General features: G+C 46.1%; 1 protein-coding gene across 2 annotated transcripts in view; it reads left to right on the top strand.

Moving 5' to 3' along the window:
* The first annotated feature begins 399 nt into the window (after positions 1 to 399).
* Positions 400 to 26,756, top strand: part of ARL2 (ARF like GTPase 2) — a 47,528-nt gene continuing 21,171 nt past the window's right edge. The window contains exons 1-6 of one of the 2 annotated variants that reach the window (XM_085626043.1): positions 400 to 551; positions 3,004 to 3,114; positions 16,830 to 16,992; positions 17,337 to 17,417; positions 19,836 to 19,935; positions 24,926 to 25,072. In XM_085626043.1, the coding sequence (XP_085482169.1) occupies positions 487 to 551; positions 3,004 to 3,114; positions 16,830 to 16,992; positions 17,337 to 17,417; positions 19,836 to 19,935; positions 24,926 to 25,056 (651 nt within the window). In that variant the 5' untranslated portion in view covers positions 400 to 486 and the 3' untranslated portion in view covers positions 25,057 to 25,072. Of the gene's footprint in view, positions 552 to 3,003; positions 3,115 to 16,829; positions 16,993 to 17,336; positions 17,418 to 19,835; positions 19,936 to 24,925; positions 25,073 to 26,756 lie in introns of those variants that run through there. The other variant, XM_085626044.1, reaches the window with a different exon arrangement.

Here is a 26,756-nt window from a genome sequence, read left to right as displayed (position 1 = left end):
CAACAGCTGTGAAGTCCACGCAGCACAAGCACTGACGCATCCTGAGGCAGGGGCAAATAAAAAAAGTCCAGGAGCGCTCATCCGTTAGTTGATAGTTGAATTTGTCAGGAAGTTTCTTTGTCCTCTGCCTCGATTGTGCCCACTACAGATGTGTGCATGTTGTTAATTATTCCAACTTTTTATTTATTTATATGTTAATATACTGAGTAAAATATTTAATATGTGTACGAAATTTAGCTAAGAAAGTAATTTATGTTTTAATTCATTTTATGTCACTTGGACGTTTAACCAGTAGCTTCGCTCCAAGATGGCTGACACATTCACTACCTCGGATTGCGTCATCTGTGTAGGCGTTCTTTGCAGTCGCCTTGTTCGCGTGTTACTATGGAGACGGTCGCCTGACGATGGGCGCGGTACATCCAACCGGAAGTTGCTAATGGGTATTCCGGTGCCGGTTTGGTGGCGGTGCAGCCGAGTGCTGCAGGTATGGGACTCCTCACTATCCTGAAGAAGATGAAGCAGAAGGAGCGAGAAGTCCGACTGCTTATGCTGTATCCACCCATTTTCTTGATATCCCGTGTGTTTTCAGTATGAGGCTCCGAAACTATAGCTTTCAAAATGCACTGCTGTGTAACTAGGTAGAAGTGGTTTATGTTTCCCATCAAAAACGTATGTGCTTATCGGTATAAAGTGTGCGAAATCGTTTCAGCAATCCTGTGCTTTTCCCACTTATTCCTAAATTTGTAGAAACACCTCGACTGGTCAGAAAATTAGTTTGTTGATTGGAGAGATTCCAATGAATTGTTCATCTTTTCATTAGAAATGGCAATTTTTTAACTATCCCGGAGAAGGTATGCGCATTTATTGAACTGCTGCCTTTCCAATGGCAACAACCATTTTGCCTGCATTGCACGTCATCGTCCCAGTTATTACTTTTGAGTGGACCCCACCTCTGCCAGGAGAGAAAAACAGTAACTGGAGGGAAAGCTCACCAACCACATGGTTGCTATAAACGGTCATCATCTTTTATTTGAGAAGTTCTGGAACAATTAATTTCAGTTTTTAAAATGTGTGCTACGAAACACAAACGTAGTTTTCGTGCACAGAATATATATGTCCATATCAAACAAGGATTAAAACAAAACACGTGCAGGATTGTATAGTATTCGGTATGTATGTTCGCATTGGTAAATGCTTAACTGGCCGGTCTGCTCAAGAACACTTGATCACAATAACTAAAATCATAGCTTCTTTAATTCCTGGGTGTAACCCTGGTGTGGCATACCTCAGATTGTCTAGTGTAGCTATTTCTCTGCGCTATTTTGGTGGGTGCTGTTTTAGTAATTTTTAAAGCAAGACGGCTCGCATGCACGGGAGTGATCGAGTGCCAGGAGGAAGACCGATCAGTCAATTGGGCTTACCATGGGACAGAGAGGTTAAGATGATTGATGTGTGATCAGATGGACAACTAAGGGGTGTAGTTATTTTTTGTTAGGTGTGCTGCATAAACCAGAAGTAGGTTCGGTGCAAGGTTAAATCCAAGGTGATGACACTTGCTGGGCACCAGGACCTGAAGGGAAACTGAATGTGAACGAGGAACTACCATAGGGATCTGTTGTCCATGGGGCGTCAGCCTGCTAAGTGTTTGAAAAAGGAAATTAGGTGAAATGTGATTGCAAATAGTTGAGTTGACGATTTGCTCTTGGTTTTGGAAGGAGTTTAGAGGAACTAAGACCAAGAAGGAGACGGATGCAGTGACTACATATTTGCGAGGTGATTGAGGAAAAGCACACTGTTTCAGTCTTGGTAGGGTTGACTGACCAACTAGTAGCTTATGGCAGAAAGGCATTCTTCTGTGCACGGCTAAAGTGAGTTTGAATGAAGAAAATGTGAGTAAAATCTGTAAAGACGGGGTGAAGTTGCTTCGGTTAACGGAATTTCAGAGTATTGAGACTCTTTTGGAACATAAATGATAGAGAGAAGAGAAATTGTTTGAATAATTGAGCTTGGTTGGTGAAAGTAAATAGCAAACTCTAATTATGTGTGATGCAGAGAAAGGCTAGTATGATTAAAGAATGTGGGATATTGAGCTCAATAAGGGTGTAATGCTGGTGGAGAGTATGAAGTGTGCCTGGGGTTGAATTGGAGTAAACCATGCGTGAAGCAGTAGCAGGAAGAGAGAAGTGTATCCACATGGTCTTGATTTAGGTGTGTGAAATTATGTGGGGAAAGAATTGTGAGCAACGTGTGCACTGTGGGAGGTTGGCGCATATTGGACAATTGCCAAGAGTATTTGAGGGGAAGAGTGCCTGAAACTAGGAAGATAAGGGTACATAAGGAAAAAAGGGCGTGGCAGTTTTTGAGTTTTAAGTCAGTCTCAACAGCAAATATTTTTACCTGGCTGGGACAGGTTTGTGGGTGTGCAAGTCTTAATGTTGCATAGTGCCCAGATGATCCATATGTGGGTGCAAGGCATTACAGGTTGACATATGAGACTTTTCAGGTATTGTCCAGGGAACAGTTGAATGAGTCAAACGAATGGGAGGCTTGTCTGTAAGGGGGGTGGGGGCAGAGGATGAAGAGTGGATGCATTCTAGATGGTGAAGAATTGGAACTGGGAACGTTGTGGCACTTCTACATTGCTGTATGAAGAGGATACTGGGATAAAGATATTTGTGGTGCTCCCTTGAAATGATATTGATTGAGAAAGGGATAAATTATAGCAAATTAAGAGGGGTTTCCATGCAAATGGGTGGGCAGTGATTGGGCTAGGTTGGGCTGTGAGTGAAGAGCAGCAGTGTGTTAGTTCGAGGTATTTAGTGTGTTTTATGACTGATAGAGATGTCCAAGGAGAACTGGGTAGGGGACACAGGCACCCAAAAGCATGTGGTCAGACCCAGGATTGGTAGGTGGGAAGCCCTGGGATTTCCCAGGTGGGGGTTGAGTTTTTTTACATGCTGGAGATTTGGCTTCTTCTATGTTTCCTTAATGAGTTTATTTCAGTGGTCTTGACAATGCTGGTAAAACTACCATACTGAAGAAGTTTAATGGAGAAGACATTGACACAATCTCGCCCACGCTGGGTTTCAACATAAAGACCCTGGAGCACAGAGGGTAAGATGTTTCCTTTCTAAAGTGGATGCTAATGGTAATTTTTTAACCCTTCACATCCATAAGGGGTTGTCTGTTGAGGAGTGGAGGGCTATGACCCTGTAACTGATGCCTACATCCCTGTGAGTAAACGACTGTGGCCATGAGCCACAAATACAGAGTAACTGTACATTACAATGGGTGGCAAGGTAGCACAGATTACATCTGTCTTTGAAAGCAGGGACACCTCTTTAAAGACCAGTGCCAGTTGATGCCAGATCCTTCAAGCACGTAGAGAGCTTTGAAATGTATTTCTTGATTATTATTTTTTTGCACTCTGATTTATTGCCTGCTGTGAGACGTTAAAGGAGTCTGAAGTCTTTTGAACTGTGCAGTAACTCTCAGAATTGTTTGGAAGCCATATGACTATTAGAATTTGTAAGGACATTTCATTGCTTTTATGAATTTCATTGTCTGTGTCAACAGCCAGTCAGGGGAGTTGGAAGCAATTTCCAGTCTAAAGTGTGTGTAATATTAACCTTCCATTCTGCTTGTATCATGTTCACTCTGGAGGTCACCTTTTGGCTTCTTGACAGGTGGAGATGCTTCACTTAGGGCCTGATTACGATGCCGGTCATTAAAGCTGTCCGACTGGCGTGGTAGTGGGAAAAATCCAACCGCCAGGGACTATCCGATGGCTCTGTTGCGATACATGCACTGGAAATGTCCTACAGTGGCAGTCGAAATGACATCAGTTCCAACCAATGAGGTCGGAAAGCCAGTGATTTCATATACGGCAGGAGTGGTGTGGTCTGTGACGGCGTCAGATTTCATAGTATTGGAGCAGGTAGAGCAGCGCGGCAGGACTTGTAAGCAGGAACCATGGCATCCCAGGGTGTGGAGAGGTGCGTGGAGTTGACTTTGTGCCATTTGTCCCTCTGATTCTGCCAACTCCGACGAGCTGGTCTAAACCGACTCGGTTGAATGGCCTGATAGGAGGATTGTAATAGAGTGGGAGTCAGAGCGGCTTTTCACCCAGCTGTCTGTCTTCATTGGCCCCTTCTGACACTATGTCGTTGTCGTAAAGGACCGTGTCGGTCCGAAAACTGCCTGTCGGTGCCCATTGTAATATGGCAGTCAGGAGGACCACTTCCGACGCAACGTATGGGTCTTTGCCGACTTCGATCAGACAACTGAGGCTCTTTCGACCGCAATCATAATCCCGCCCTTAGTAGAGCTGAAGCTTATTGATAAGTGTAACTCTGATTACAAAGATGGCTTTCGCTTTAAAGCATTTTACCTTTATTTGAAAATGGGGCCCGGTGTTCTATCATTAGTCTTATCTCCTAACGTGTAGGATGGTTTTAAATGATAATGTGTAACTGATCATGAACCTAGTTTAGTAAATTCAGAAAAGGAGAGACATGCTGTGGCCTTTTGGAGGACGATCAAGCTAAGAAAATGAAACCTAGCAGAATTATAATTTCACCTTGTCCACTTATTCAATATCCGATTGACTATTTTAGCACAGTTGTATGATTAGCTCTTGTCTTCTATCCTCTCCCTATATTTACTCAACCATGCTCAGTTATTTCTACACTAAAGATAATTGTGCATGCTATAGTCTGCACTATCAGAAACACCATTTACTGACCATTTAATGGCCAGAAATCTACCACTTTTGGTACTCTACATGGTCCTGGACTAGGTAAAATTCTTGTACTTTTTAGACAAAATCACATCTCATAAGGTTCTCTGTTAAAACCAACATCTTTTCCTTCTATTTCTTTTCCAAAGTTTTCATGTACACCACTCTTGGCACCTACCCGACCTTCTCTCTGCCCATCCCTAACTTCTAACCACTCTCCATTTGGACCATCCTTTGTGCTCTCCTAATTCCCTATTTGTCCAACCAAGATGTTCTTTCCTCAAGTCGTGCTACTGTGACTTCTTACCCAGGTCTCCAACTTCATCACCCCCACGTGTCACAAATGAAAGTCCTTCATCCTCCTCTTCCCACCCGTAATGGAGACTTTGCACAGCCAGCTACCTTGTTTTACTATTTACCTAACTGGCTCTGCTTTATCCTAGCCTGCTTTTTAACATTGTAATTGCTCCTTTTCATCCAATGCACCTAGTACTCCCCTTCATCCCCTTCCAATGGGTGTTTCCTAGGCTTAGTCATCACCCCTCCTCTTCTCCCTATCGTGACTGAAAACTATTTTTTTTCTTTGAGTTCTAATGCCATTTTTTCACTGGTATAATCTAGGTCTCTTTTCCTTGCATTTAAATAAACTTTTGTTGTACTTCAGAGCCATAAACTGCTGAATGGTCATCTACCTCTACACACCAATCCCCCCGGGCTAAACTAAGCAATATTGGAGAACTAATTCATCCATTGCACCTCAATATCTCCCTATCCCACAGCTCGGTTTCTCCTGACATCTTAATCCCTTTAAACGGAGTCATGAGCCTTGAAGTCCACTTCATCACACATTATAAACTGCCCTCATTTATCGCCTCCACAGTAATAGGTACCAGTCTCTACGAACCTCAGTATATGCAACACTACTGTAGTAGGCTCATTATCAACCTCTGCATTCATTACTTCGTCAGCCCTTGAAAAACCTTTCCAGTTAGCAGTACACTCCTTTGTCAACTTGCCCTGATCGATCTTTCACTTAAGGAGTAGGCAGGTTGTGCAAAACAAGACCCTTCTTAAGTTTCCTCTGTTGGTTACAAACACTTGGCAACTGTTTTTAGATCTGTTGGTTTGCCCTTTAATTGGTGCATGGTTTAACCTATTTACACACCTGTGGTAATCTCATTAAAAAAAACATGGGAAAAATACATTCCGGATTATAATATTCACACATGAAAACTGTGGTTCATTACTTTTATTCTTCTTACAAATAACATCTGTCTTCACTTCTCAATGTCATCTTTATATGTCCAATTTTATACATAATCAATTGCCAGCAAGTGATTCACAATATAGAATTGCTTCCTCAGGCCAACATATCCTATCCTAACATAGTTACCATCAAACATAGTTCTTCTATCAGTGTCATATGTTGATACGTTTCTTGTCCTATAATGCATGTATCTCCTAAAGTAAACAAGTGCTCATACTGTAGATGTTCTCTCATTGAATGCCTCTCAGTATGGGATTGGCACAGGTCCCAGATACCCCTTCATATTCAGCCACCTCCTTTTGCACCTCCAGAGGGACAGCTGCCCGTTTCCACCACCTCATTTTAAGCCCTCTACTGTAGTATGCTATTTATCAGCCTCTGTATTATTGTTTCTTCGGCCCTTGAAAAACAAAATCTCCCCTCTTCTGTCTACGTACACCACCGACAGACCAGTGCTCAAGTGTTGTCATTGTTAAATTATGTAGGCTAATAGAGTTTTTGAGTTCGGACTCCACCACCTTTTCTGATGGCATGGAAACCAATCTTCTCTTAACCATGCTGTATTTTCAAAGGAGACCATACCGACAGTGTGCCACTGTACAGGTATGTTGGCAAGGAAACAAACCTTTAAGTTTCTAGGATTGCATGCCTTTATGCATTTGCACTCACTGAGATGTAAGAGGAGAACACAGCAACAGGATAGTCTCCTCAGATCTGTTTGTTCCATTGGCTCCTAAGAGGAAGAAAGTTTGATACTGGGAATGGTAAAATGGTCTGACTGCCTGCTTGCACCTTGAACGGTACCCAGTGTGTTGAACAATAACTCACTGGGGAAAGATAAGACCTGGAAAACCGGGGCTTCTGTGAAACTGAATCTTAGAAGCACTTCTTGCTACATCCATTTTTGAATGACATAGAGGAGTTTATTTTTTGTTTGTGGATGGCTTGTAACTATCCGTAGTACACCCAGAAACAATATTGGTCAAAACACTTTGTTTTTTTATTTTTAAGCACAAATAAACGGACATGGTGGCATAAAAGCACCTAAATAAATTGAACAAACGGCGGTGGTATTAATTTCCCTCAGTTCATTAGTGGCCACCAAAAGGAGATTTAATTGTACATTTACTCAACCAAGCTACTGCACCACAATTCCATATGTGCAAAAAAAAGAGCTTGGAGAAACTCATGTATTTGGGTCAAATTATTGGGACAAGTCCGCTGTGGAATTAGTAATAAATGTTGTTTTGAGGTGAATTGTTAAAGTAAAGCAGCTATGATTAATTAATTGAGTGGGAGAAATGGGGGTCTCTAGTTGGCAGTGGCTTGCACCCTGTCAAAGTAAGGACCCTCACTCTAAGAGAGTCACACAGCTATGATAACCCCTTTTCACCCCCTTGGTAGCTTGGCACGAGCAGGCAGGCTTATCTCAGAGGCAATGTGTAAAGCATATGTACGTACACACTGAGTAACATAGTGAAAGCACTACAAAAGGACACCACACCGGTCTAGAAAATAACCAATATTTATCTGAATAAAACAAGACCAAAACCACAAAACTCCAGCATACACAAGTCAAGATATCACTTTTTAAAGGTTCAAAATAGTTCAGTCCATAGAGAACTATAGATGCGTCACTTTTAGCACAAAGTGCTTGGGATGCGTCAAAATCAAAGACGAAAACATGCACAGATGAGGTGCCGGAAAAGCAAATTGATGTGTTGGATCCTTACTGCCAGGGGAGGTGTTGTCGGTTCCTTTCTGCAGCGCAGGGGAGGTGATGCGTTGGTTACTTACTGTGAGGGAAGGTGATGCTTCTGTGACGGGAGGTGATGCATCGATCTCTGGACACGTGTCCTTGGTTCGTTACGGCTGGGCAATGTCGATGAAGAACTTGGCACCTAGGGATGATGCGGTGAAAATGCAGACACGCTGTCTCGATGCGGCCTAAAGGGTGATTCGTAGATATCACAGCCGCGAAGCAGGTGATGCGTCGATTTCTTCGGCTGCACAGCTGGCCCGCATCTGAATCGGAGTGTGCTACACAGACGTCGTTGACACTGTGCTCAGGACTCGGGCTGCGGTGATATTTCAGCTACACGGCAGGCGTTGGGTCAGTTTTATTTGGCCACACAGCAGTGCTACTTATGTGGGTGGCACAATCTTTGCAAAAACGATTTTTATTGCTTTACCCGATTACAATTGCCATCATCAAACATCATCACACCCCTGGTCATATCCAGCATGTAGTAACCAGTGCATAATAGTCTAAACCACTTCCAGCTAGTAAGTCACTGTCCCCCAGCACTCCCATATGCAATTACACCCTCCCCCCACCCACATGTCAGTGTGCCATAACACCAGGTACCAGGAGAAGTCTCTCTTTTGAAGTAGCCGTGTTAGTGGCTGCAGGCCACTCCCCACCTCCATAGTCAGGCTCAGAGCAGTAAGGAGAAGGAAAGCCCTCCCGCCCTCCCGCGTGGTCTATCGAATACCTCTCTACGATTACGCTTCTACAGGCTGCTCCTGCGCTTCAGTGCCCTCCTCCACATCTGCTCCCCACCCTCGGAGTTCAACCACTAGTGCTTCCCATGCATGTGCCATGGCCAGTGCCTTTTCATAGTTTCCCCGTAGCGCTAGCTGCAGCCGAAGTGTGCCCTCACTATCCGCCCATTTGGTGAAGGCCGCTCTCCATCTCGTAAAGCTGGGGCCAGCTCCTGATTTCCAGTGCAGGGTGATTTCTCTTTTAGCCACAACCAGCCCTAGGTCGCAAAACTTGCTCGTGATTTTCGTGCGCGGCGTGTGGGAAAACCATAACAACAGACAAACTCCCATTTACACCCCCAGTTCGCGCCCTGTCACTTGGGACAAGCAATCGATGACCTCCTCCCAGTAGCGTCTTACTGCTCCACAGGACCAGAACATGTTTGAAGTCAGCCCCCTCCTCCCCACAACGGGGGCATTGCAGTGTGGGGCCCCCAAAGTACTGAAATAATTTAACTGGCGTCAAGTATGCCCGATGCAAGATGAAGTACTGCACCAGTTGAATCCGGGCATTACGTGTGCTCTTCCAGGCCCGTCTCTGCAGCGTGGGCCACGTCAGAGCTGGGATGGGTTTCCCGATGTCCATTTCCCATTTGTCCTTCAATGCGGTCAGAGGGGCTAGATGTTCCGTCGCCATTCTCTGGTATAGGCATGTGATAGCCTTAGTTGTGCCCGCCGCCATGACCACATACTGACAGCCGGCAGCTGTCTGGGGTTCGGAAAGTCCCTCATTCCAGTGCTTTTGGAGACCTGCCACCAGGGCTGCGTGGAGTAGATAGTCACCCCTCGGGATCCCAAAGGAGTTCTGCAGCCCCTGGAATGGCTGAAGCACTCCATTTAGGTACAGGTCCCCCACCATCTGTATCCCTAGGTCTTCCCAGTGAGCCAGCCCCGACCAATCCCCACCATGGGGGAGGGCCGTGCACATACCCAATGGGATCTCCGGGGCCTAGGGGTGAGCAGTGCCAGCCTTTCGCAGGCTTCGGTTCCAACAGAGCCGGAGCGTTCGCTCTTCAAGCGTTAGTTGTGACAGCTCGAGTCGCTGATGGAAGACAATAAAAGAAATCACATGTCGCGGGATCAGTCTGCCCTGCGGGCCTTCAGGGCCTCTTAACTCCCTAGCCACTGCCTGCGTGAGCCATTGGAGCTGTTGTGGGTGGCACATTCGGTGCTGAAGGACTATTAAGATTTGATTCACAAGCCCTGGGCACACCTGGTGCATTTATTAGGGACTTGCTAGTAAATCAAATATGCCAATCTTGGATTGCAGGTACATTTTACATGGGGAGTGTGAGAAGTTGGCCTGGTATATGCTGTCCACTAGTTATAGTGGGCACCTTGCACCAGTCCAAACAACCCTTATTGAAGAATAGGTTTAAGACAACCTTTATTGAAAGCTATCCTAGTGGTAGCTATGGAGAGCAGCCTTCAGGCTAAGTCTTGGAGTGTAAAGCAGCTTGACTCTAACCTCTTGAATAACTAAATGAAAGGAGAACCACACACTGTGTGTGCGTGTGTATGTGTATATATATATATATATATATATATATATATATATATATATATATATATATATATATATATAATGTATTTATTTCTAAACACTCTACTAACCTCTTTATGAAGTTAGAGAGCAAGGCACACAATAACAGTTATTAAACAACAGTAAATAGCACAATATACAATGGGCCCCATGGGGAGACCAAACCATATATTAAGAAAGTGGTATAAGAACCACAACGTGACTATTCACAGTGCCTGGAGCACGTAGGATCGCTGGGACCCCAAGGAACCACCCAAGGCAGTGACACAGGAGACCCACGGTGGACGTGTGCAGTGTGAGAACAAAGCCGCGAGCCCCGTACAATTCAATAGGAAAGTCACGGTTGGAATTTTAAAGAATAAGGACACTTAGGAGAGGACTTTGAGCAAACCCCTTTAGACTTTGGGGGTGGGGGGGGTTCTAGGGCCAGCACCCACGGGAGCACCGGCGTACTCATGTTACCTCACCCAGGGAAGCCGGGTGCATAGGTGTCAAATGGTGTCGGGAATCGTCGTTGATTTCAATGGCGCTGGGCTGAAAAGTGCTGCTGCTGTGGAAAGGAGAAGTGTCCGGTGTGATCCAAGCCTGGATCGAAGATGTGAAGAACCTGAAAGCAGAGGGGACAGTCTGGGTCACTTGCCAGTGACCAGGGGCACGATAGATGAATGCCCACCGATGTCTGGTTTTTCAGGTGCGAAGAGGTGAAGCTTGACTCCACTGCCACGGGGACCAGGAGGCGTCGACGACGACCACAGTCCGCAGGCGAGCTGTCCCACGAAGGATGTAGAGTGCTGGGGGTTCAGTTTCTGGATTGAAGACCAACAAGCCTTGGCAACTGCAACCCACGCAGTGAGAGAAAAATGGCTTCGGTGTGGACCTGAAAGGTCCTGTGGACTCCCCAAGGGATGGAGAGTCAGGGCACGTCTGGAGCAACCAGGTAAGCCCCTTGAAAGTCAAAGTACCCTTCTCAGGGACCCACAGGTCGACGGACAAGGGATCGAAAAGGGACCTCTAAAGGAACCACTAGATACCAGCCCACGGGTCACTCGGGGAGCGTAGGCCAGCAATCTTCGGTGGGATCACTGCTCGGGGTCTGGACTATAAGTAGCCCAAAGCACAGCCTCCGGGATCGTCAAGAAGCATATGCTGCTGCAAATGGTCACGGTGTCCAGGGGTTCGGGTTGCACGGTCCCCACAAGGGCTCTGGATCTCCGAGTTGCTAAGAGCACGGATCGGCCTCAGCGAAGCTTGGAAACCCACCTCCTGTGTTGCAAAATCGTCGGTGTTCTTAAGGAGCAGCGTCGATGCAAACCGGACAGATGCGTCTTTGGTGCCTGCCTTGCAGGGGAGTAACTCCTTTACTCCAAGGGAGATTCTTCGGGCATCCAATGTCGTGTAGATAGTAGAAGTTCTGGGATTCTGTAGCAGAGTTTCGTCCTGGTAAATCTAATCTCCTATAGTCAGGGGTTCCTACTTTATACCCAAGGAAGGGGTGGGAAAAACTCTTGGGACCCACCTATGGGTGGCTACACCCATGTCCTTTGTCCAGTTTCGCGCCAGAGCAGGGGCTGCGTGCTTCTGCAACCGGTTTGAGCTGGACTATGCTCAGGGACACCAAATGTGCCCCCAGTGCAGACATCAAAGCACTCTTGGAGTGCACCCACCCAGCCCCAATACACTAAAGCCGGTCTAGGAGGTGGTTACACCCCCCTATGACGGGAAACCTTTTGCCGGAGTTTCATCCAGCAGCAGGAGGGCAGACTCGTGTCTGTGGCTGGCAGGAGCCATTTTGTGATGCCAGGGTCTGTTAAGCGGGTATACCGGTGCTGTCCCTCTAGTAGGGCGAAATCATACCTCCCACACCAGTTACTGGTGTGGGGGTATGATTCCAAGGTGTTTGACACCAAACACGACACGTTTCTATGCAGCCATTTCAAAGTTAGCATTTACCGCAAGGTTATAATTAGGGCTCCCGGTTTTCCGTTTAAACGGATTTTTACATATAAATACAGACGGAAAACAATTTTTCCTTTGTCTGTATTTATATGTAAAAACGGCAAAAGACGCAAATTTTGCCGCGCTGCCGTGTTCGAATCCTGAGTTATCTCGCCATGCCTCCTTCATGCTGCTGGAAATTCCTTCTAATCCTTCCAACCCTGGTCTTTAAGTGACAAACAAAGACGAGGCGGGGAGGCGCGGCCCATAATCCCTCGTCGATTTCCCAATACCTGTTTCGTGTGCTTTAGGACTGTATGTGGGACTCCGAGGAAGCTGGGGGCACAACATACCGTAAACATGCTTTGGTTGAATCCCGCCCTGCTGGTGTCACAGTCATCTCTCCTGTCCCCAAAGAAGCAGACAATAAACAAAAAAGTGTATAAACGCCCTGTCAAATGGTACACCACGTTTTAAGAGCACAGAAACCCATCTCCCACTGATATTTGAAGCCAACAGGCATATAACCCGTTTGCACGTTACACGATGACTAAGTAGCAGGCACGCAACGCCCATAGGACTCAAAGGGCTTTTGCACCTCCCCTACCCCCCCCCCCCCCCCCCCCCCCGCCGCCGATCGTGTGGGAGACAGCTTCCCAGGCACACACAACACAGCCGCACCCGAGCACTTCACAGGTCTTTAAAAGACCATTTTTCTTGCTAACGAGGCTTTGTTGTGGTTTCACCCTTTCTTGGAGCCCCTGCATCTCTCCACTCTGCAAATTGCTGGAATAATCAGCCCCCCCACGAAATTTTTAGAAGTCCCCCCACCCCCACCCCCCACCCCCGAAATTTGGCTGCAGTTGCGCCTGATACAATCAATCTTATGCGAGGACATTCTGCAACGGGGCTGGCTTCGCAATTCCCCATTGTCCACAAAGGTTCTAACCTGCAATATGAAGGTAATTGTGTTAAAAGGCTATCTGGCTGCTGAAGGGTATTCATTAGCATTCTGAATCACCCCGGGAAGGTAATAGATCACATTTCGTGCCTAGGAGGATATTTAACTGAGAGAATGAAAAGCAGGCACCTTTCCTATTTCAGGCATTTTGAGATCGGTAATATGGTTTTGCCCACTTGTCCCTAAAGTTTGAGAATGGAAATGCTCCAGAGACCCGTGCACAATAGGAGCTTTCTGATAAGCAGTTCCCATTAATTTAGCCACCCAAGCATTACAAACTCTAAAATTCTTAATATAAAACAGTGAGCTATTAATTCTGGTCGTAGAACTGCCTATCCACTGCAAAGTATACATTAGAGCTTAGCTTAAAGTTGCAAAAGGGGTAATTTGGGTAGAAATCGATTCTTATTATCCAAGAGAACTCCCAACTATGCTGTTTCTTATACAGTTCTGAGTTTTGCTGCTCCACACCCAGCACTCCTACAATGTACAGCCTACGAGGACGACGTGCGACTCCCACGGTCTGGCGTCCGTCTTATTGCACCAACACCCGAGTACTTCGCAGGCCCTTTAAAAGATCATTTACTCTTTACCGAGGCTTTATTGTTCTTTCACCCCTTCTTAGAGCCCCTGTATCTTCACTCTGCCGATTGCTGCAAGAATTAGCCCCCCCAGGCGCCCTGGATTCCACGCATCGCAACCAACCTCCACCCCAGGGCATTAGATGGAAATGCAGAAGCGCTGGCACATTTGCTCATGATAAGCGCTTGCACTCTATCCTAAAGTGTTTTATAGCAGAACTGAGAAGCACAGGTACTCTCCTTTTCAAATTACTCAGTACCGGACCATTTAAAGCACTGCTAAAGCCACAACAAATCGCTAGTTTGCGCATGTGTGCATTGTCAATTTAAATAAATGTGGAAAAATACTAGCTGTAGTGTCTTCTTTTGCTTGTGGTAAAAATAAATATGGATAAATACAGAAAAAATGTCCAAAAAATAAATATGGATAAATACAGACGGAAATGGCAAAAAAATAAATACCATAAAACCGGGAGCCCTAGTTATAATGCACTTAAGAGTATATGGTTTGGCTGCATCACAAACATCCCCGTAATAATGGTTCCGAACGCTGCAGAGGGGCTCTGCTCCTGCATGGGCACCCTCTCACATGAAACCCAGCACCCTGCCGTCAGGATTATTAAGGCTTGCCATAGGGGTGATTGATGGGTTTACATGTGCAGTTATATGGAGAGAGATAGGTAACCTAGATTTCAGTAATTGGTGCATATACCACCGTACACAGGCTGCTGTAGAAGACCTGTTGTGTCATTTTAAATGACTTCCCAGGGGTGGAACAATACATGCTGCAGCCCCTGGTAGGCCTCTGGGGTACCTATGCCCTGAGTACATAGTATACCATATACTAGGGACTTATAAGGGTACCCCAGAATCCAATCTGGAGTGTACCTAAAGTACATGCAATCAATTTAGAGAGGAAGCAGCTAGGCTGGGGCCCTGAATAGCAGCTCCCCAGCCAGACTAAAGTCGAAAAACAGTGAAACATCAGCAAAAAAGTGGGGGTAACCATAAGAAGCAGATCCTACTCTCCTACAGGGAGCACTTGCACTTTAGCACTGGTCAGCAGTGGTAAAGTGTCTAGAGTCCTAAAACCAGCAAACCTAAGTCAGAAAAACATGGTGGGAAGGCAAAAAGTTTGAGGATAACCCTTCAAAAATTGCCAGGTCCAACAGTGGGTGATTTTGAATTCTTGAAGCTCAAGTATAAGCTATGTAATGAAAAACATATGAGTTCTCAAGCTGCACATTTATGAAACGGTATTCCTAATGCACCAATCTTACCTAAGGGTCTACATAGTAACTTTTTCCCCACCTCCTAGATAGCGATGTTTGTTGAACCACCCCAAGACCAAGAATGGTTAAGAATAATGTATAATTAAACGGATAGAGGTTTGTGGGAATTTCATTAGAAGATAATGAACAGGAGGACAGAGGAATTTTATTTTGGAATGTACTCAACCAAGGATTGATTTCATAGGTTATGATATCCAAGTTAGTTCTGCTGTTATATTTTAGTTGCTAGTGTAAACTTTAGCTTAAAACTCAAGTTATTGTAGTATGTTTCTATGAGCAAATCTTTCAATGATTGGTGATTATAATTGAAGGCATGCTTGATAGAGGTCCATCTTTCACAATATTAAATCATGTAGAGAGCTCTCTTCTTGCCAGAATATGTAGGTAGCGTGATCTTAGTAACAGGACACATTCTCAAAGTGTAGCAAATGATCTGTGTATCAGTTGACACATTGGTTGCATGTTCAGTATTGCAATCTAAAAATCTTTTGAAGCTCTACATATACAGGACTGTTGTCGGGTTTAAGGGACCTTGTGTGCTAACAATTTTTTCAGTAGCAGTTTGTTTGTCCTTGCAGTTGTTGTCTTGCTTCATCTCCCCCCACTGTTTCTATAAGACAAAATGTATTACTTCATGTTAACTACATTACAATATTAGAAACAGGTCTGTTTTTTCCAAGACGTAATAGCATACTGAATAGTTTTTATTTTTTTTAATACATTTTTTAAACATTTTAAAACTTTGCGGCTATAGTGTCTCTTTGCAAGTCATGACCTGTCATTTTTTCCCCTCCAATTTTACCCTGAAATATAATGGATGCTTATATATTAAGAAAAAGAACAAGCATTGGTAATGTGAGTCAATCACGCTTTGCTAATGCCAGTATTGGCTTAGTCATTGCTTTTGTGGTCCATTGTTAGTCGATTGTTACCTGATACCACATGACCTGTCTGTGTAATGTACCAAATGCACTTCTAAACCTGAATCATAATGACACAGATGTGCATATAGCCATGGCAGGAAAAAGTCCAGAATCATAGTGCCAAAGACGTGCATATAGCTATGGCTGCAAAAAGTCCAATCTCTTGTGTTGCAATCAGTGGCAAAGCCAATACTGCCAGGCAGCCATGTTGTAGATGTGTTTTTCCCTTGTTAATTATACTGGTCCAAGATGGCCTCCCAGTTGCTTCATATTGCATCTTGACGAACTATATTGAGCCCTTGAAACGGTGTAGCTATAATAAGGAATGGGAAAAAAATAAAATTCCCAAAATGACCACCAACAGTTTTGGCTTTGCCAATGCTTGCACTGATATTGCATAAGCCCTGGTAAAGAAAATACCACACCAATGGCCCGCCATGTTTGTTTTGTTCACGGGTAAGAGCGAAGGGGTGAGGCCACAGTGAGAGCATAGGCTGGTAGGGCATGGAGCAAGCTGCTGGCGGGAAAGGTGGAGGAGGAAAGTAAAATGTCCTAGAGAAACACTTGACGAAAAATAGTTCTTGGAGTTCACCAGTGGTAGGATGCAATTGTTTAACCAAGATGCAACAAAAGCAGAAAAGTTCCTCCTTGCGCAACAAATGCTAAAATATTGAGGAAAGCTATCCAGTGAGAAGCAGGGAGCTGAGTTAGACAGGAAAGACATTGCGCCATGAGCTGGGGGCAGACCAGTTGCCCATCCTAAGTGTATGTCAAAGTATTGAATACAATTCTGTCTAATATACACAGCTAAAGCTTTCTTTAGCAAGACCGCATATGCCCCCTTGGTTATAGGGCAGGCTTTCTATGAGCCGTGATTGAGTGACTTGCTCTTTGTTCCACTTTGCTCTTCTCTTGTCACTACATTCCCATTATTATCTTGTGCTGTGAGCCCAGGGGATTGTTCTGTGCAATTCAGTGTCAGGAATACATGTTTGTGAGTGGCATGTAGTGCTAAACTTTCAGCTCCTTTTCTTTCTGTGGCTAGCTTCAAGCTGAACATTTGGGACGTTGGTGGCCAGAAGTCTCTGCGTTCGTACTGGAGGAATTACTTTGAGAGCACGGACGGGCTGATCTGGGTGGTGGACAGCGCTGACCGCCAGCGCCTGCAGGACTGCAAACAGGAACTTAACAGTCTGCTGGTGGAGGAGGTGGGTAATTGCCATAAAAGAATAGTAAAATTGTGATCAAACGGTCAGGCTCTGCATGTGTGCAGCATTAGTGAGAAGTTGGAGACATCCAGCGGTCCAGATTCTGCAAGATCAGTCTTTGAAGGATTGGATTCCTCGTATAGACCACTCTGGCTTTCACATTTACAGATTCCATTAATTCCTTGGCTATTCTCTATTGTGATTTACCATTCATTCCTTGGTCTGTATGATCACTCCTTCCAAGAGGGGACGTTGTTTTGATATATTAACTTTGTGTATAGCTGGTGCCCTAGCCTCTCTGCTAGCCAGAACCTCAGTTTTAACATTGTTTTCTTTTTCCACAGCGTTTATCTGGGGCAACATTGTTAGTTTTCGCGAACAAGCAGGATCTGCCAGGAGCCTTGTCAAAGGATGCCATCCGAGAGGTAGGAATCCTCAATCACACTGACCAGACAAGTTCCATCCATTGTCCGATAAGGCAATGTGTATACTATTCACCGTATGTAGAGCATAACCCAACCCAAATGATCTTGTGGAACATTAAATAATCAGTATAATTAATGTAAAACGTTGTGGTATGTATTGTGTCACCTTTGAGGGACCAAGACTGCCTTTCTTGGATTCTACCTGAACCTGTTGATTAGAAAGGGTAATCTTAGGGGTGAGTTATCAAACTGCCCTTAAAAGAAATGACCACGCAGGGGCTGACATTGGTTATCACCTCTGATATTCTAGTTACTAATAAAAGTGCCAAAATTAGTTTAGAGTAATGTTTTCCTTACACCTCATCATCCCGCCCTCAACAGCTGAGCACACATTAAAACACTACTGCGGGGTCTAGTGACTCGGTGTATCAGTGCATCATCTACACGGTCAAATGTTCAAATTACTTCTAGTTTGCCTGGCCTTTCATCCTTCTGAAGTCAATTACATGAGTACCATTGAATTTCAGAAATATTAATCAATTATCAATAATGCCAACAGACACCACAGGTAAACATGCCGTCTACAAATAAGCCTATTATGTTACTGTTGTTTGCCAACCACATACCATGCGTGATCTTTACAATTCCATTGTGGCATGTTACCTACGTTTGTAGCCTTGCCCTATCATCATCCTGCTGCTGTGGTGTACTTTGATTTTTGTCAAGGCCTCCCTTACAGCCAGCTTTTAGCTGTCTGTTGTCTCAGGTCTGCTGTGGATAATGCCAGTACTTGCATTGGGCTTTGGGCCAGCCCCTTCATTGCTTCTCATTGGTGGGCTTCCTTATCAATCTCATTTGCCTACTTCTTGTTCGATGGCTTCCTTCCTTTGTCCCCTCCCTGGAGAATAGCTGTAGACTGGATGACTTGGATATCTTCCACTGCTTACATTCAAAGATTTGCCTTTTTTCTTTCAGAACACCATGAAGTGCGTGTTTTTGTGCTCTCTCCCAAGTTTGCTTTCCCCCCAATGGTATCCCACTTGGTTGCCCCTTACTCCTTGATGTGCTCCTTTTGTGTTTGTTTTCCGCTTACTTTTTCATGCCGACATGCCCACTCCCCCCAGTCCCTTGTTGATGATATGCTGCCTGTATATCTTTGTCCAGCATTTAATCTTTGTTTCTGCACTGTTATTCTTCCCTCAACGAATGCTTTCCTGACATCGCTTCCAGCTCTCTGCCTGTCCCTAAAGCTCCTTCACTCTTCTTTCTCCTTTACATAATTTCCTACCCTGTGCCTGTTCCTGCAGCTCTTTTCTCTTTAGTTTTCCTAGCGCGTTTTATTGTTAGTGTGACAACACACTCTCCCCACATGCCATCTTGCAGCATGCACTGTGGGCCCCTGAGCTATTTCTTCCCTGGTTCCTCTGCCATGTTATAGCTATGGCCCATTAAGTCCTGCTCTGGTGGCCGGGCCTGTACATTATTCTTTTATTTTCTCCACACTGTCTCCTCACTCCCCTGGCATCGTTTTTCTCCCATTTGCTTTTCCGTACGGGACTATTTGTTCTTGCCATCTTCCTCCTTCCTAATGACTCCGAGCATAGCTTCTAGCCCTCGACCGGCATGCCAAGTGCCTGCTATGATATCCCTTGCTACAACTTGCATTAATCTCTCATTGCTTCAGTGTGTCTCCCTGCCAGCTCATGTCTCACTGGCTGTTGCTCGGTGCAGCTCAGTGTGTTTTGGAGTCTGTTAATAGGGGTTAGCCATTTATTAGACAATACACCGTAATGTGTTATAAAATTAAAACTGGAAATGTTAGGGAGATGATAAACGCATTCAGCTTTATAAACAACAGGGGATTGATTCTATTAAGGAATACAGAGGTTGGAATCAAGATACTATTAACAAAATGTATTACCTCTGACACCATAGATGATGCACTCTTCAGATTTTAAGTGGATTTTTATTTTCCACTAAGTTGCATGTAATATACAAGTACTGCTTTTTATATTTTTCATCAAGACCTGTTGATACTGTGCAGCTATTACTAGAACAAAAACAAGAGTGCTTAAAAAAGCTTTACAATACTCAAATAAGGGACAAATACAATATCATATACTTTTACAATACTCACATAAAAGACAAAAACAATTCCATATAGTGGATACAAAGATCTCCTTATACTTTTTATAAACAGCAATGTGTGAAATGTTATACACATGAAAAAAGTCCTACGTTGTTCAAAAGAAGCTACAGGGACTCCTATTCGTAAGACCCTCACAAAGTGTTAGTCTATTTGAATGCCAGAGAGAGGTAGCCTACGGGTTTTAGGAAACCAGGTTTGCGCAGCTATTTTAGATGCTTTGAGCGTAGTGTCGAAGACTTGACGTCGTTTTGTTTCCTTGATTCTTTTAGGCTTGCCTCATCAAAGAACCAACGCGTTTCGACCTTCTACGTGGCACTTTTTATCGAAGGTCTTCATCGGGGTGGACGAATTTTATACGAAGGACTGGAGGTATCACAACAGCGTTTGAAGACCTAAAATCCTCGCTTCTCGTGTCCCCGAACAAAATTCTTTAAACTAACATGGCCGGGAATCGTTCAATTGTGTTCTGCATCGGCCCAGCTGCGTAAAGGCTGTCCTTTTTGCAAATAGATTGCGTCTCGGTTTGAGGTCTTACACCAGAGCGATTAGTCGTGTGGTGTCCTTCAATAATTCCTTCCGATCTGAATCCATAGCGCAGCACCAGCTGCATTGAAAACATATATACAAACTTGTACACGTTAAATGCAACTTGAATAAAAATGTGAAGTTAAGTTTCAATTCTATTAAGGACACAGTGGTGAGGATTATGCTTTCTTCCTTTGCTTTAATTCCATTATTTTAAACACAGTGGACATTTTAATAGTAACACAAAACTACTTTTCCCATGGACAGCAGGGAAAACACACAACAAGTCCATCCTCTAATCCCTTCAGCGTGGCTTTAACATAGTCCATTGCCGCTGCCTGCACTCCCTCTTTCTTCGCATGAATCACGCCATATTTCGACCATCATGCGTCCTGTTTTGAACCATCAGTCCCTACAAAAGATAGACTTCGGAAGTGACTGTTATGATCAACCAGTATAATCAGATCTCACTGTTAATGTCCATTAACAATTATTGCGATCCCAATCAGAGAGAACATATCAACACAGTAAGCACAAGTGTAATAATCCATTTATTTGAAAATGAAATAGATTTACTTACTCCAGACTGAGGAGGGTCAGCATCTAATTTGATCGCCTGGTGAGATAATCCTTGCCTCTGTGTCCATTAATAATAGTGAAACTTAACTTCACTGAAGCTAGGCAAATTTTAATTCTATGTCAGGACCGGAGGCGAGGATTATACTAGTTCAACTGAGCCACTTGCATCACCAGCTTAAAATAAAGCCTTTTAAAGGTAGAGCCTCTGGACTAGTCTGCTGCATGCATTAAATCCTCTAAACGTGCTCCCAGTCAAAAAGCCTTCGAGGCCATTGCTCCACTTGCTGAATGCACCCCAAATATTTTGGTGTCTATTCCAGCCTTCTGCATAGCCCAACAAAACCATTGTGCTATCGTAGGTAAAGACACCGCTTTGTACGGTTTTTGCAATGCAATAAGAAGCTGTATTTTACTGCGGACTTTCGCAATGTTCAGTGCGGGGGTCCCCCAAGGCTCCTCCCTTTCCCCCCTTTTATTTAATCTTTATATTTCCCCTCTTATTTTTTCACTGCAACAAATGGAGGTCGCCGTATTTAATTATGCGGACGACCTCCAGCTTGTCTTCAATCTTTCCTCTTCCCCCGATTCTGTTCTTAATTTCCAAACCATCATGATTCATATCCGGGACTGGATGAACCACAACCATCTGAAACTCAACCCAGACAAGACCGAGCTGGTGTTGACGGGTGGTTCATCCAGCCCCTGGTCCCCTCTCTTCTGGCCGCCTTCCCTAGGTCCCCCACCTGTTCCCTCTACCTCAGTCAAAACTCTAGGCATTAAACTCAATTCTCAACTCACCCTTCACTCCCAGGTCAGCTCTGTGGTTTCTTCTTCCTTTCTTTCACTGCGCACTATACGCAAGGTGTCCCGTTTTTTTCTCATTTGATGCTTTAAAATTGATCACCCTGGCCATGGTCGTATCCCGCCTGGATTATGGCAACGCCCTATATGCAGGTATACCTGCATATAGTCTCCGGCGTCTGCAGCAGATCCAAAACCAGGCGGCGCGCCTGGTGTTCAAACTTCCAAAGTCCCACCATATCACCCCCCTCCTAAAGTCCCTACATTGGCTTCCTGTTCGTGCTCGTGTCCAGTTTAAGCTTGCTTCCATCACCTTTCAAGCACGACTGGGCACGGCACCGGCTTTCATCTCATCTGAGATTATCCCTTATGTTCCATCCAGGGAACAGCGTTCATCTACCCAATCCCTTCTTACAGTCCCACGGTTCCGGAGAAAGAAATGGGGAGGCTCGAAATTTGCGACCCTCGCCCCGATCTTCTGGAACTCCCTGCCTCTCGAGCTTAGAGCTTCAACCCTGTACCCGCATTTCCGGAAACAGCTCAAGGCACATCTCTTTGCTAAATTCTTCAATTAATTCATTAGCAGTTCATCTTTTCTTACTTAGCTCCAACTCCCTTGCCCAGTCCTCTGTCAGTTGTAGCGCCATGAATCCGCTGGTGTACGTGCGCTGTATAAATAATTTTAAATTCAAATTCAATTTTGCCAGGAGGGCAGACTTAATTGGTCATGTCTTCATACTCCTTAGTGCATAGAACCATACATAGTTTTGGTGAATTCCGGAAAGCCTGATCGGATATTACCCAGGTGTTGGATTTAGTGCGTCTACTTAATGTAAAAGACACCCTGTTGGACTTGGCCCTTTTCCCTGAATTTTTTCGCTTTTATGGGAAACATGTTATGTGAATGCATGTTAAATGCAAATGTTAAATGCTGTGCAATGGTGTACGCACCTTTATCTCCCCCATGGTAGAGAAATGTATAGGCCATGTGTGGTGTGAGAGGCCATAATGCATGCTGAGCAATGGCGTGTGCAGACTAACTTTTCCTATTTTAACATGCTACTTTTAAAATGGATGCCATGGCTGTGTGGTTGTGCCGCCTGACTGAGCTGGGTTACCAGTCTATTTGTTATTTCCCAGCAACCCCAGTTTTTGGAGGGAAACCTAGCAGACCGGGTGCTGGACACCTCCCCCTAGGCCAGTTAGAGCCAGTTTCCCCAGACGCTTCTAGAAGCTTCTGGCACTGTCTGGTAGGTGGTGTGAGGGGCATATAAAAAGCGGAGCTGGGCTGCCATGTGCTCAGAGCGTGGACCTGAGAGAGAGGGAACCTGCTGCCAGAGGGTACCGCCATATGCGCCTGTGTGCTGGGCCCTGAGCTTATCTTCACCCCTCTGCTGTCCACAGGGCCAGGAAGAGCCATAGTTAGGGCACTACTGGACATGGGGAACCTCTGCCGGAGTATAGGCGGTTGGAGCTAGGAGGAAACTACACTACTGTGGCTGACTGAGCTGAGGCTCTGCTGTCCCCAAGATAGCGGAGTAATCCTGCCTGCCTATCTGACCTTGCCCAGTGTCAGGGGAACCAGGGAGACAAACTCCCGAGTGCCTGCTGCTCTGCTGACTAGCGTCTGAGGAAGATGAGCGCTATCCGGGACTGGCCTGCGCTCCCTGCCTGCACCCTAGTGCCTCGTGGGACCCTGACTGCCTTCCCTGCGGAGGGAGAGCACTATAGTCAAGCTGCCAGGGGTAGGTGAGTGCTATATTTGGTGGGCGCTATACTGTAATTGACTGTTCCCTGCCTGCCCCCTGCACAAAGAGAACGCCTTAGGGGTACTGCCCAGGAAAAGAGAGGAGCTGGATTCTGCAGCGCAGTGCTGCCCACGTGTCCCGAGGGAATCCCGGCGTGAGGTATCCCCCCTGCGCTGCTGAACAGAAAAGCGGGAGCCCACCCCGCGTTATTGCGGCCCTTTTGCTGAATTGAAACAGTGGGAGCCTACCCCGTGTTTCTGCCGCCTAGGTACTGTATCTTTACAGCGGGTGCCCACCCCGCATTCTTGCCGCACGAGTGCCTATTTTTACCACGTGTGCCCACCCCGTGTTATGGCGGCACTCTTCATACTTTCTAACACCAGCGGGTGCCTACCCCGCATGTTGCAGCCTATCGCGGGTGCCCACCCCGCGTTTTGCCGCCTTTGGCGGGTGCCTACCCCGCTTTGTAATTTGAATTGCAAGGGAGCCCACCCGGTTCGTAATTTGAATTGGGCGGGTGCCACCCCGCAGGGTGCTTTAGGTCGGAGGGAGCCTACCCCTCATCACCGCACAGAGGAATCGCCGCAGTTCACCGCGCAGGCTTCCCCCCCCCACGCCCCCCTTCGCTGATGTCAGGGGAGTCGTGCTGCAATTGGCGCCAGCCGAAGCACCTCCAGGAAGTCCCGCCACGGAGGAAGCAGGAAGTTCGGAGCCCGCGGCCTCCACACTGAAGTCCCGGGTCCCAGGAGGGGGCCTGGGGGAGGTCCAGTGAGGTGTCGGCTGCAGCGAGAGGAGCAGAGACAGCCCCGGTGAGTGGGGGCTTCCGGAGGGCCCAGTGTGGTGCTCGCGAGGCACCCGAGCAGTCAGGCCCGTGAGTCTTGAGCGGCCCGCAGGAAAGCAGGCCGCTCCAACGTTGGAGGAGAGATCGCTGCTCAGAGGCTGCAGCGGACTGCTGCTGACTACTTGGCTCAACCCCCAAGGAGTGGTGAGTGGGGCTGAGCCGTTCATTGTGATTCATCCCCCGTGGGGAGTGACAGGCCAGTGTCTAGTTTAGCTACTCAGCGGCGCTGCAGTTGCGGGTTGCTGCAACAGTACTTCTTGGGGGGGCATTGCTGATTTGGGGGGCCCCACGTTACCAGTACCGTACTGACTGTACTTTACGCAACTGCCCCGCCAGACAGTGGACAGTTGTAACGTTGGGGGCAAGCTTTATTTAGAGTCCCAGAGTGGGGTTTATACCTGCCCAGGGTGGCAGTGTTATATGCATCGGTGGGCTCTACGGACTATGTTTTAAGCCCTGTGAGTATGGGTTTATGCCTAATGTACCTGAACTACTGCTATTGTGCCTAATGAGACGCATTTTGTTTTTATGCCATGATGTCTCCATAATGCATCTATGCCTAATGCTTGGGGTTTCTTTTCCCCTTAGGCCTACATCATTGGGCTTCTGCCCAACTTGTTTTCCATGCGAAGTAGGCCCAATGTCCTCATGTTTATGCCCACAGGTTCATGTTCGCGAATAATGCCTTTATGCCTACTACTGGATACCTACTATGTTTGTGCCCACAGGTGGAGGACTAATGTTTTCCCCTTACAGCTTTCCTGCCTCAGGGGTTATTCATATCGTTTATGCATATGGTGATGTCATGATGTTTCATTGCAGGTGTTCCGGCCTAATGTTATGCCCTGATGTGTTTTTATTGCAGGAATTGAAGCTGATGGACTTATCGTCATTTTCGTTGTATGTCGCAATGGTTCTGGCAGTGGCCCGATTGGCCCTGCCATATATATACTCTCCCCTGTAAATATTGACCCGGCGCCGCTTGGCGCAGTATAGAGATTACTGAAATTATCTTGTGTTACTACAATACAAAAGTTATTCTTACACAATTTTGGTGCAGCGTCTCTTTTTGGAGTGTGCCTTGTGTGTCGCCTGTGTGTACTGCGTGGATGCTTTGCACATTTCCTCCGGAGTTTGGCCCACCCGCTCTGCACCACTCTACCCCGTTTCCAACACACCCTCTCCAGGAAAAACACTCTGCCTGAGATATCAAGGGCCCTCACATCTGAAATTTGTCTGCAATAAACCAGGCACAGTAGCATTGCTAATTTGGCATAGTGTTCTTTCTGCAACAAAAACCTTTTCGGTTGCCAGGCTAAGAAAAGGTTTAGGACCAAGTTACCGTCCCAGAGTGCTGAGTAGCGGGGTTCTGGTGCCGGTGGAAGGTAGTCGAATCCCACTAAGCAGCTGGAAAACAAAGCATGCTCGCACACCGGGGCACCGTCGATGGGAGTATGTCCAGCTGAAATAGCGGATTGGGAAGCATTTATCAAACAGTATGTTAGCCTGTCCTCGGCTCATCTGGACAGAAAATTGAGCACCTGCACTACATTTGTGCCCACGAGATTCACCCACCCCCTCCCCCATTGCAATCACCAACAAAACCATCTTGTCCAGGCAGACTGGTAGCGCGGTCATGCTGTCCGCCCACACCCTCGTGGGAAGGAACTCCGTGTGTCGTGAAAGCCCTGGCAGCGTCTAACACTGTCTGTAATCCTCCACGCCATCAGTTGTAAGGCTCCCTTCACCACTAACCGATGCAGCACGAGATTCAGGCTCATTAGACTGTGAGGAAACTGGGGGAGTCAGATTGGAGAATCCCAGGAAAGCTCCATCAGATTGGGAAACCGCACTTGAGACTTTTATATGGGTATTATCATGACTACTTCTGCCTGTTGAGACCACACCTGTGCCGATGCCCAGCTGATCATCCAGAAAGGGGGAAACGCATAACCCTTCTCCTGACTCCAGTCTTGGAGGAATGAGTCCGTCGCCACTGCCTGAGGGTCCGGCCTCCAGCGGAAGAAGCAGGGAAGCTGGTGGTTGATACGGAAGGCAGACAAATCTATTGAGAACAGACCCCACCTGTCAGTGAGCAGTGGGAAGACCTGAGGGTCCAGTTTCCATTGACTCTAGTCTTAGAGATGCCGAAAGTGGCAGTCTGCCACTTGGTTTGCCTGGCCCGGAAGATAGTCGGCTGTGATGAAAACATGATTCTCCAGACAAAAATGGCAAAAGTTCTTTACCAGGTCTGCCCGTGATCTGAACCTGGTGCCTCCCAAATGATTGATATGTCATACCGTTGAGACTCTGTCCATCTTCAAGAGGATACAGGACTGACTCTTGCCCTTTGTCCAACACTGAATTGCGAACGAACCGGCAAGAAGCTCCAAACAATTGATTTGTAAGCTCTGTTCTTGTGGTGACAAACCTTTTCCTGTGGAAAAGTCCCCATACCTGGTGCCCCAGCCGGACCTGCTGGCATCTGATACGATCACAAAGTCTGTGTGGAAACGGAGATTGTTCGCCTATTCCATTACTCCATGTGGGTAAGCCACCAGTTGATCTCTTCCCTTGCCTTGTTAGTTAACTGTACCAATTGGCCTTTCTGCAAGTAATGAGCTTGGAGGGGCTGAAGAGCCCAATAGTGGAGGGGACCCTGGAAGATCGTCTGAATTGAGGCCAATGAGACACAC

The sequence above is a fragment of the Triturus cristatus genome, chromosome 9 (genome assembly GCF_964204655.1).
Source record: "Triturus cristatus chromosome 9, aTriCri1.1, whole genome shotgun sequence".
NCBI lineage: Eukaryota > Metazoa > Chordata > Amphibia > Caudata > Salamandridae > Triturus > Triturus cristatus.
Note: the sequence above shows the minus strand (reverse complement) of the source record. Positions and strands in the feature narration are given on the sequence as shown.